The sequence below is a fragment of the Mustela lutreola genome, chromosome 1, assembly GCF_030435805.1.
Source record: "Mustela lutreola isolate mMusLut2 chromosome 1, mMusLut2.pri, whole genome shotgun sequence".
In the NCBI taxonomy this organism is placed as follows: domain Eukaryota; kingdom Metazoa; phylum Chordata; class Mammalia; order Carnivora; family Mustelidae; genus Mustela; species Mustela lutreola.
In genome coordinates, this window is record NC_081290.1 from 99,829,183 (window position 1) to 99,841,213 (window position 12,031).

At 41.5% G+C, this 12,031-nt stretch overlaps 1 protein-coding gene across 2 annotated transcripts in view; it reads right to left on the reverse strand.

The window, feature by feature from the left end:
- Positions 1-1,176: 1,176 nt before the first annotated feature.
- The window catches only part of MCUB (mitochondrial calcium uniporter dominant negative subunit beta), a 98,581-nt gene continuing 87,726 nt past the window's right edge, over positions 1,177-12,031 (reverse strand). For both annotated transcript variants that reach the window (XM_059171118.1, XM_059171128.1), the window contains exons 5-8: positions 5,500-5,660; positions 3,947-4,150; positions 3,233-3,349; positions 1,177-1,397 (exon numbers count right to left, since the gene is read on the reverse strand). In XM_059171118.1, coding sequence (XP_059027101.1) covers positions 1,320-1,397; positions 3,233-3,349; positions 3,947-4,150; positions 5,500-5,660 — 560 coding nt within the window. In that variant the 3' untranslated portion in view covers positions 1,177-1,319. The remainder of the gene's footprint in view (positions 1,398-3,232; positions 3,350-3,946; positions 4,151-5,499; positions 5,661-12,031) is intronic.

Sequence of the window (12,031 nt, forward strand, 5' to 3'; positions counted from 1 at the left end):
TGTGATTCATGGGAAGAAGTCAGAATATTAACATAAACAGGAGTTTGGGAGAAATAGATTCCCACCCATATGGATGACCAATACAGAGCCAAGACCAAGTTCAGGACTCCCCTGCTCCCATCTTGTATCCCCACCTGAAATGCTTCCCCTTGGTTCCAAATTCTACCCAAAAGGCAAGGCCCACCTTTCCCAAGTGGTTTCTCTGAACTCTGATCTAACCGTACTGATGGTCTTGGCTCCCTAGGTACAGAGTTCAAAGGCAGAACATGTTCTAAGGACTCATCATAATGCTTAACCTGGTGATATTCATTATAAAAACATACTAGTGCATCCTCTTAGTTTAGTTATAAGACACCAATATAGTAGTGATTCAAAATCTCCATGTTTCAAGACACTGACAACACAGCAAGTGGTCACTGTGCACTGTTACAGTTTGCCTACAGGAAGTTTGATTCTGATTTGATTGAAAGACAAACTCTGAAAACACTAGGAGCTTTGGGTTTTTTTTTTTTTTTTTTTTAATAACAAATCTCTAATATCAGGTTATCACCATCACCCTTTCTGGCCCACAGACCCTGAAATCCTGGACAATGGACCAAACACCATTAGTTGTAAATGAATGAAGATTTATCATCTTCTCTGAGTAGGTGCTGAAATCTGGCTCTGTGCACTTGGGCTAACTAGCCTCTCCGTACCTCCATTTCCTTATTACGAAACTGGGATTAAAAACAGCTACTCTCATAGGATTATAGGATTACAAATACGTATACATAAAAGCCTGCATCAGTACTTGACAGCATATAAACTCTATCTATCTCAGTAGATATTACTTAAAATGAAACATTTCAAATGACATTTTATGATAACTTTAGCTATGTTTAATGATCAAGGGTCTTGGAATAATCATGTATTTAAAAATAAATTAATGACAAGACAATTCTAAAGGAAACCGAAGAATAAGAGTGAATTCCACGCACCCTGACCATTCCCCCTCGCAGGGAGAATGAACACAATGTCTGAGGACGAGGATGCTTAGCTCAAGTTCCAAGCCCCAGCCCCAGCCCCAGCTGCTCTGACTTGGACTGACTCAGCCAACCTCCTTCTGGCATTAATCCCCGAAAAGTCATGTGAATCCACAAACCAAAAATCTCAAATGAGAACTTCAAAGAATACCTGTGTTTTTGCAAGCATTTTTTTTAATTGACAAAAGACACTGAAACAATCAAATTCAAAGAACTATGGGACTCAAAAAGTTTCAGTTTCTAAGTTGCGGAATCAACACACACTGGAAAAATTCAATGACATTTAAAAATCTAAGATTAATTCTTTTCATTGACTTCCTCTCCTTGCATTCGCAAACAGAGGGAGTGGCGCACCTGTTTCAGGGATTCCGTAGCCTGTCAACGGGAAAAAGAAAAAAGTACGTGATCAAAGAGAACGAGAAACAGCATTACTGCAGGAGAGGAATTCTATAAATTTAATGCATCCTTAGGTTAATAAACCTATTGAAACTACTAATGGCAAATGTCTACAGTATTTTGATGAGTAGGGATCCTTTCTGAAAAGAGTTTAAGGCTTCTAATATATCCTTCAAGTTCTTGCTGTTTGCTGTTCCTTTTATAATGGTTTTTCTAGTTCTTATTTGAAAAGAAAAACACTGGGACCAATCATTCTCCCTTCTTCCTCAACATTACTGCCTTAAAAGAATACTTCATAGGTGCTATTTTTTTTTTTTTAAAGATGTTATTTATTTATTTGTGAGACAGAGAGCGAGGGAACAGCAGGTGGAGGGAGAAAGCTGCAGGCTCCCCAGTGAGCAGAGAGCCTGATGCGGGGCTCGATCCCAGGACCCTGAGATCATGACCTGAGCCGAAGGCAGACGCTTAATCCACTGAGCCTCCCAGGCGCCCCCATAGGTGCTACTTTAAATCTTAAACGCCCAGGACTATCAAACAGTGGGAAGAACATCCATCCTTTAGCCTCCTTGGATTATATCATTCAAATGTAAGAGTACCCGCCAATTAAAAATAATACTATATTTTTCTTAAGTAGTGATTTTAGAAAATTTAAAAAATTGTTAAAGGTTTTATCATCCCCAACTCTTGGATTACAAGTTGAATTCTAGAATTTGTTTTTTTAATTTGAGAGATGGGTAGTTTAGAATGTTACAGGTAACAGACATTATGAATATTGGCTATTAAAGGAGCATGCATTAGTCAACGGAAGAGATTTTTACTGAAATGTTTTTCTTGTAAAATTACTAAGAAAAATTAAAAATCTAGTTAATGTGTTAAGAAGCGTGTAGCATCTGAATCAAGCTAATGAGTCCACTGAGAGGCCAGAGTAAAAGCTGCCTGAGATACAGATTATGTGGAAGACCCTCAGAGCACAGGCTCCACAGTCAGGCTGGTGGGTTCATAGCCTTGTCTCCCCACTTTCTACAGTGTAATACCTGGGCAAGTAACTAAGCACCTCCCTTTTCTCACCAGAAAGATGGAAAAGATGAAATGAGGAATCCATGTTGACTCTTATTTTTAAGGAGGAGAAGTTATAAACACCTTTAAAAAGCTTAACATGTTTTACCGATGTTCATCTTCCTAAAAGTCTACTTTCTTTTATGTTTTTAAGAGTTGGGCTTGAGGGGTGCCTGCCTGGATCAGTTGGTTGAGCTTCCAACTCTGACTTCGGCTCGGGTCATGATCTCAGGGTTGTGAGATCCAGCCCCGCATCAGGCTCTGTGCTGGGCATGGAGTCTGCTTAAGATTCTCTCCCTCTCCCTGTGCCTCTGCTCCAAAATAAAATTAAAAAAAAAAAAAAAGAAGAAGAAGAAGAAAAAAGTTGAGCTGGATATTGGACAATTTTCTTTAAAAACACATACTCAGAATGTGAATAGAAATCAGAAATAGAAATAGAAATAAAAATTAAGAACTGCTACTGGAAACTATTATTTTACGATCTCAAAGTCATTTAAGACATTTCCCCCCACACATTAAAAGACATCCCCATGCAGAATATGAGAGTCAAAACCAAAACTGTAGGATGTGAAATTAGCATCATACACTGTTTCACTGAGCATCAACTGAAACATCAACTGTTTCACTGAGCAAAGCAGAGTACACAGAAGTCTACTGAGGACCAAGCCTGAACTTAGGGATTTCCCTGATACTATGTTCTAGCTCCCAAAGAGCCCAAATAGGACCAGTCACAAGAGGTCGTATTTCCAACAGGGTACCTTAGCAAGATCTTCTTTTAACTTGTTGTACTGCACCACATCAAAATGTTCTTTCTTTGATTTCTTATGGAAGAAGTGCAGAAACTGTCTCCTTTTAACAGCTGAGTAAGTATAATCCTAAAAGGAAAAAAGGGGGGAGGAAAAAAAGAACATGTTTTAAATGAACATAATGTCTCTGTAAGAAAGACACTTGCCTTAGCAACACTAAAGCAAAAGAAGGCAGATGAGTAAAATATTTGCAGTGGCCAACAGAGGAAGCATAAGGCAACACAAGGAAAACATTTCATCTTGCTTGAGATCAGCGGCTGTTCTCAAAAGCAAGCAAGCTGGGAAGAGGAATCACACATATTGGGATAGAAAGGAGAAAAAGGAAACTGTTTTGGCAAAATAATCATGCAATGAAAGCTAAAGTTACTGACTGTTTCTGCAATACGTAGTCAATTTTATTTCTAAAGACACAGAACACAATTTGATGTGTTTATCTCCACGGAGAAATTTATGAGTTGTACTATTTATTTCTCTAAAGAGGTTATCGGTTTTCTGTGCTGTATATGTGCTATTCTTGTGGAAAACAACAACAGAATTTATCAGCTTTTACAGACCCAGAGAGCAATTCAGTAAATAAAAAAGGTTTTATTGCTCATTACTTCAGTTGGATATGGAATTAGTTGCAAAACATGTTCTAACTTACCATTTTCCTAACAAACTACTCACCTGGCGAGTGACGATAAAGTATGCAAAAAAGACCATGGAATTTGCAAACGTGATGAAGTATGTCACCGGTTCCATGATATCCCAGGAGTACACCCACCAAGTGAGCCAGGCCAACGCCCCGCCCTGAACAGACAACAAGGCTAACCCGGTCCATAAAAGTCCACTGGTTTTGGCTTCTGAGCGAGCTTCGATGCCAGCTTTTATCTAAGGGGCAAAACCAGCCTGGTTCAGCTTACAGGGTACCCAGTCACAGGGAAAGAAGGAACAAAAGTAAAGTAACACCTATCTGATTATATTAACGAGGTCTGATTTAGGGAAAAGTTATGAAGCAGACACATTCGTGAGTGATCATTTATTTCCAATTCAGTTCATTAGATGAGCCATTATTTTAAATATAAAGGTAATATCTGCTTGTGGGAAGAAAAAATTAAGTAGTATAGAAGGGTATACAATGGAAAACTCAAGACGCTGTCCTCTGAAGCCTGAAATGATAGGCCTATTCTCTCTGACCCAGCAACTGTACTTCTAGCAATGCGTCCTGTAGGTAGCCTTGCTCACACATGGTCCACTTCAGGTGCTCAAGAGTAAAAGACTAACACTTGTGCCTACATCTACCAAGCTATTATGCAGCAGTATCGAGGAAACTATGTACCCGTGCAGAGATCCTTCCAGCATACACTGTTGGTGAAAAAAGGGGAGGGAGAACAGTATGTAGCAGTGTATGCCCTTTTCTGAAGAAGGGAACAAAATAATGTATTTGACTTGTGTATACACAGATGAAGAAAATCTAAAATGACCCATGGGTGTGGGGATATGGCAGTAGGAGGAAAAATTTCCACTGGCACCTTTCCTGATTTTCAAATCTTAACACAAGTAAATATATCATCAACTTTTTAAAAAGTGAAAAATAAAAATGTGGGTACACACAATACAACAAATAAAATTTCAAAGTCCCTCGCTCTGCCATCTCCTAGGTATCCTTAGACGATACTATTAAAAAAGTTTATCTCCAGAAACTTCCTATTCAGATACAAGGATATGCAGAAGACACCCATCCAGTTTTAAAAGTCAGAGGGGATTGGAGGTTTAGGAGACGCTGTTCTTTCCCTTAAAACAGACTCCAACCCCGCCTCCCCAAAAAAGTTATCTTTTCCCCTCCATCAGTGACTAACTTCGGATGTTAGGAAGCCATTGCTAACTTTCCAGCTGTCTGTATGGTAAGCAGAGCTGGGGCCACGGGCCTGTTCTCCAAAAGAGAAACCGGGAATGCTGGTACATCCAGACCCATCTGATCCTCATTCACAGAGGCAGTGTGGCCAGGGGCGGAAGGCAGCGCACACACTGTTCAAGATGGCGGCATCCAGTGGGGCCGCCATGTACTAGCTCTGCACCTTCGCTGTCTCTGCAACTGAGAGGCAACAGTACACGCAGGCTCATTATGAGGACTGAAGGAGAAAGTGAGCCTATGTAGGGCGTTCCCCCAAACATTCACTTAGCTAGTGCTCAATCAACAGTATTATTTTCAAAGAGCCTCAATGGTGATGCTTCCTAACCTGTTCAAGAGGTTGCAGTTGTCCCTTCAGGTGGTCAATTCTCTCCAGTAAGTGGTGCTCTCTCTTTTTCTGAAACTCTTCTAAGTGCAAAGCCGTGAACAGTCTGTGAACCAAGGATTTCACATTGTCCATCTCTGTAGCATGCTCCATACTCAGTTTCTCTGAGAGAAGACACAAAGGGTACGTAAGGCAGTTACCACACTTCTTCCTCCAGGCTCTCAGAGTCCAGGGAACCCAACCTGTGTGCCCATGGTTGGCGACCTGGGCACTCCAAGCCCTAAGGAGGCATCTGGGATTGGCCTTTCTTCTTGTTTCAGGTGATTTGTCCCTCCCACAGAAACAAAGGCAGGAATGATAAATTATTAGACAGTAGGCTTAAACTTCATTATGTTTTTTTGTCTTTTTTTTCTTTTGTAATATGACTTTACTGTTTCATTAAAAATCTTCATATAGGAAAAGGTAGCCATCTATCAGAATCCAGGTGCATGCCTCACCTTGTTTGTAATACTTTAGAGTTTATGGGATCATTTTGTCATTGTTTCAAGTTTTTATTTAAATTCTAGTTACTTAACATCTAATGTAATATTGGTTACAATAGTAGAATTTAGTGATTCGTCACTTATGTACAACCGCCAGTGCTCATCACAAGTGCTCTCCTTATGGTTATTTTTACACCTGACTTCAACCTAAGATCCCTCCCCCCTTAGACCCCAGCCATTTATCCAAAAATCACTTTAGGATGCACGGGGAGGGAAGCTGGTATACAAACATGTAAATGATAGTATAATATGTATAATATACATTTTGAAAAGCAATTAAAGTATAAGTTCTTTTCAGCAAGATGTAGGTCTGAAAGGAGGTTCACACTGAGAAGAAAGGAGGTCAGTTTCTAAGTTATTAACAAAGTTCTTTTGCGTATGGATTTCTCTTAATCCTTCTGCCTCTTTGGATCAATAAACTCCCACAAACTTCCACAAACAAACTGGGCTGCAGGGCTCCTTTCCTAAGGACCATAACTGTTGCCCAGCACTACAGGAGAACTGGGGCCGGGGGCAGGGTGCAAGGCGGGACGGATCTGCTGGCCAGTCATGCACACCTGCTGCCCGGAGAGGCTTAGCACCCCAGGTTAAGGACTTGCTCTGTGAGCTTCCAGTGAGCGGCGCCAGCAGGGCTCCAGTCATTTCCCTTTTATCTCCACACAGCCTCCAAGACACTATCCTGGTCTTTAGTCCCTTCTACATTCCAGGCTACAGCTGCCACGAAGAAGTGAGAAGTCGAAGTTCCCTTCTAAGCTTCTGAGATTTGTAGAACAGTCAGAGCCCTTTTGTTTTGATGGGAAATGTAATGATATTTTAAAAATCAAAAAAAAAAAAAAATTTAAAGGTCTACATATAGAAGAAAGGTACAGATGGGACGCCAATTCCGTCCCTAGCTGTGGAGCATATCCAGGACAGACAAAGCCAGACGCTAAAGGGATCAGGATAGATTTTAATCAGTAACCACTGCGATGAGGGAGAGGCTCCAGGGTGAAATGAGCTCAGACTTCTGTTTGTGCAGAGATGGCTGCTGTTTTCAGGGGCAGGGGTGAAGGGGGGATGTCAGGGGCTTAAGCAGTCAGGGAAGGGGAAATCCACAAAAATCGGGCGTGAAGGTTGTTGGTTAACGTGACTAGACTAATGTTCGTGTTGTTGATGAGCACTTAGGCGGAAGAGAAACCAACAGAGGACCCCGTGCAAGCCCGAGCAAGGTAGCAACCCAGCGGCCGGGAGAGCAAGAGTGCCCTCCCTGGACATCAGCGCTTCAAAGAGGAGTTTCTCAGGTCCTTCAGATGACAGTTCCGGACAGTAGAAGCTGTACACTTCAAAGCCACCAAGAAAGGATTTATAATTGCAAGCTTTCCCAAGTAACTGCTGTAAGAGGGTGTTCAGGGACCTGTCTGCCAATCACCAGGTTTTCCCTGAACAAACAGGAAGTTCTCCTGACAGTGTTGCACTTTCCCAGGAAAGGATTTTAGGAGGGCTGTAGTCTAATCCTAGGGATAGGCCCTGGAGCTGCGAGACCATGCGCGTGTCTGTTCAAGTCTCTTAGGGGCGGGGGGTGAACAAAATCATTTGTGTGGAGAATCTGCAATCTTTTTTCTAGGTCAAGGCTAAGGTCTAGTCAAGAAGAGGGCTCAGAGGTGCCTGGCTCAAGTATGGTCAAAGAGAGGGTCTTTGTTATGTGACACGAAATGTTTATCTGAGTTCAGTGACAAGCTATCATCTTTCAGAAATGCTACAGCAAAATTCGTATGGTGTATTACCAACTCAAACATTTCTCTAAATAAATAAACGTTTCTCTGTGCTATCACCTAGCAAAAAACCAGAAGCTGTTTAATCCTTTTAGAGGTGTCTTCAATGTGGAATTCATTTTCATATCCTAAATTTTCAAATCTAATTTGGCCAATGCTTTTAGAAAAGATGGAGTTTAAATACACTTTTTAACTCCAAATTTATAATTTTACAAACTGAATTTTCCTTCAGTCCAGTATAATTCCTCTGTCATCTTTCTTCCGACCGTATCTCCTGTGCCTGTTAGCTGAATTCCCTTTGTGAGACTGAGTCAGTCCAACTTGGTGTTCAGCAAGGAACCTGGTAAACCAGAGGCCAGGGAGGCGTGGGACACACCCGGAGCGCAATCCCAGCAAACCGCCCCTCCCGGGCAGGGAGAAGGCTCTCCTCTCAAAGAACAGGCAGGGGACGTCTGGGTGGCTCAGTTGGTTAAGCGGCTGCCTTCGGCTCAGGTCATGATCCCAGCATCCTGGGATGGAGTCCCACATCGGGCTCCTTGCTTGGCAGGGAGCCTGCTTCTCCCTCTGCCTCTGCCTGCCACTCTGTCTGCCTGTGCTTGCTCTCGCTTCTCTCTCTATGACAAATAAATAAAATAAAAAATCTTAAAAAAAAAAAAGAACAGGCAGGAGGGAGGCCTCAGTTTAGTCCCCGGGGACCTAAGGCTTGTGACATGTTGGGGCTTGCAGGAGAGGAAAGTCAAGTAGAACAAAGAGATGCCCTTGAAAAAAAAATCATTTATTTCCACTTGTTTCCTCAAATACTCAACCCAGAGAAGGGAAGCAGAAGGCCTTCCAAGAGTACTGGTGACTCACTGAATATGAACTTTCTACCTTCACAAGGATTTCAATTTCTGTATTTCTCAACTTCCACCATCCTTCTCCCTTTGAGGTTAAATACTGCTCTGATTTTTTTTTTTAACATTTTATTTATTTGACAGAGAGAGATCACAAGTAGAGAGAGAGAGGAGGGAGCAGGCTCCCTGCCTAGCAGAGAGCCCGATGCGGGACTCGATCCCAGGACCCTGAGATCATGACCTGAGCTGAAGGCAAAGGCTTAACCCATTGAACCACCCAGGCAGCCCTACTGCCCTGATTTTTAAGAAGAATTAACAGCAGAAGAAAGTTCACAGCTGTTGAAAGGACGGATTCATTTTAATTTCTCTGTTCTTGTTTGTGTTAGAAAGTTCTATAAAATTTTCAAACACACAAAATTTAAAATTTTTTTTTTCTCTTCAAAGGATCTTCAGAGAAGTGGCTGACACCAACTATGGAGTACAAGATCAGCCTGGACCACCTTACACCAGAAAATAAGAAAAAGCTTGAAATAAAAATGGGAAGCAAGTCACAAGATATGGGAGCCCTGGTGTTCAACTGTACCAGTTAACCACTAGTGGGAACCCTTTAAATTCCTTGGGACTTACTCCCATTTCTTCATTGTTAGCATTTATTCCTTTTAAATCTAAATTCCCTCCCTTACCCTATCCCCTTCTCATCGGCACCTACTGAGAATTCTTGGCTGAGGCAGAATTGGGAGAATCTGGCTGCAAGAGGACTTTGGATTCCCGCAGCCCTCCCCCACATTTACCAGTTAACACTGAGCATCCTAACTATGAACAAGAGCCCTCCCTTATTTATTGATCTATTTATTTTGCCATCTATTTACTAATTTCCTCCTGCTGCAGTCTATGTTCACAGCTTACTGGGAACAGAAGCCAATAGTGGCAGGAACACTTAAACAGAAATGGTAATTTGCCTGAGGCTCGGCGCAGACCGGTTTGAGAACAAAAACACATTGGTGAGTTTTACCTCCAGGAGCCCTACCAGGTTCTCACAGTGAAGGTCTGAGATCACACAGAACTTGGTGCTTGGAGCAGGGAGAGGGGAAAAGTAACCATTCTGAATCAGCCCCCAGCATAACTTTCTCCACAGCAAGGAAACAGCTTCACCAGATCCTTATCTGGCTTGGGAGAAGGTCAGCGAGCCGACTGCAGCCCCTCTCCAGCCTTCCCGTCTCACATAGTGGAGGAAAAAATAAAAAGGCTAAGAAACTCTTCTCAAAGTTGCAGCCCAGGAATTCTGGCTAATACAACACCCACAATTCAACATAGGTTTATAGGATACTTCTCCCCTTACCCCCAAGACCTTACAACTACATCAATAGGCCTGCTGTTCTGTGCAAGATGCAGATTCCAAAAAAGAATTTCCAGGGAAATCCAGAGACAACAACAGAGAAGAGAAAAACAAGGGCACTAGAAGAAACTCAAGTCTCTGATACCTACCACTACCGCAAATAGCAAGCAGCCTCTTTGCCGGACACACATATAATACACCTCACATCAAACACCTACTTGCTTCAGCGTCTACTACCGGACACATCATGCCCAACTTTCAACAAATAAGTATATGACAAGAGAGAAAAAAAAAAAAAAAAGGCAAGAAGGTGGTAACATATTCAAACTGCAGAAAATCAAAGATAAAGAAAAAAACCTTAAAAGGAACCAGAGGAAAGAATGCTTTACCTACCGAAGAACACAAAAATTACACCTGACTCCTGGAGACGACACCAGCAAGGAGGAGACAGAGGGAAAACTCACCATTGAGAGTGATAACAGAAAATTTCAACTTCATGTCTTAGGACCTACACTTTACCATTTACCAAGGTCAGAACGACTTGGCAAAACCTCAAAGTAGGGTCTGCTTCTGCCCTCAGCACATGCTGTACATATGCTTTGTTAAACAAAACAACCCAGGAGCACCTGGGTGGCTCAGTCAGTTAAGTGGCTGCCTTCAGCTCAGGTCATAATCCCAGGGTCCTGAGATGGAGCCCCACATCGGGCTCTCTGCTCTGCGGTGAGCCTGCTTCCTCCTTCCACCTTCCCCCTCCCTCTCTCTGCCTGCCTCTCTGCCTACTTGTGGTCTCTGTCAAATAGACAGATCAAATCGTAAAAAAAAAGAAGACAACCCCAAAAGATCATTTTGAACTAAAAAGAAAAAGGAAGAAGCTTCCCTGGTTCACATAGGATTAAAGTCCAACAGCTCTGAATATACTAGAAACTTAATGTCAGCAACTTTCTGAAATGTCCTTTGTCTAATGACCTGTAACATTTTATGCAAAAAAATGTAAATAACCTGCACCAAATGTCCTTTGACACAGCACCATCTGCTTTGTGAAGACTGCATATCCTGGGCAGCTGTCTTAACCTGGACTCCAATACAATCCTCCTCCTTCTAGAAAGTCTAAAAGGTGTGTTCATTTTATGACAATGTGAGGGAAAAAAACACAAACCTAGAATTCTGCAAAAGTGGAGAAATGAAGACTTTCTCAAACTAAAGTTGAGAACAAAAAATGGGGCCAGTAGCCCCACCTAGTAAAAGCTGTTAAAAGTGAAGGGAAAACAATGATGCAAGGTCAGAAAACCAGATATACGTAAATAAAGGAACTATGTTAAAAAGGGAGTAAGGAAAGGCAAAATTAAAACTTGTATTTCCTTTCGCTTATTAATTGATCTAACAACAGTCTGTTCAAAGTAATACCAGCAAAAAGGTATCCAATGCTTACATGTACATGTAATATATTATCAACAAGTGGAATTTGGAAATTAAAACATGTTACCATTTATATCAGTGCCTAAAAAACTGAAATAGGTATAAATATAACAAGCTACGATCAAGATCCTTGTAAGAAAAACTATAAAATTCTGGTGAAAGACATAAAAGAAGAACCAAGTAAATGGAGAAATACTCTACGTTCATGGGAAACAAGACTCAACACTGACAAGATTATCAGTTGTTCCCAAATTTATCTATACATTCAACACAGTCCCAATCAAGATCCCAGAAAAATACTTTGCTGATATGAACAAACTGATTCTAAAGCTTACACTGGAAGTCAAAAGACCTAGACTAGCCAACTTGGTATGGAAGAAAAATGAAGTCAGAGAACTGACTCCACTCAATTGCAAGACTTACTATAAAGCTACAGTGGTCAAAGAATACACCAGCAGATCAATGAAATCGAACAGAGAGTCCAGAAACAGACCCATATAGAGTCAACTGATCTTACACAAAGGAGCAAAGGCAATACACTAGAGCAAAGACTGTCTTTTCAACAAATGGTGCTGGGAGAATTAGACATTCACATGCAAAAACAAACAGAAAGAAAGAATCTAAATTGAAACCTTATACTCTCCAAAAAAATTAACT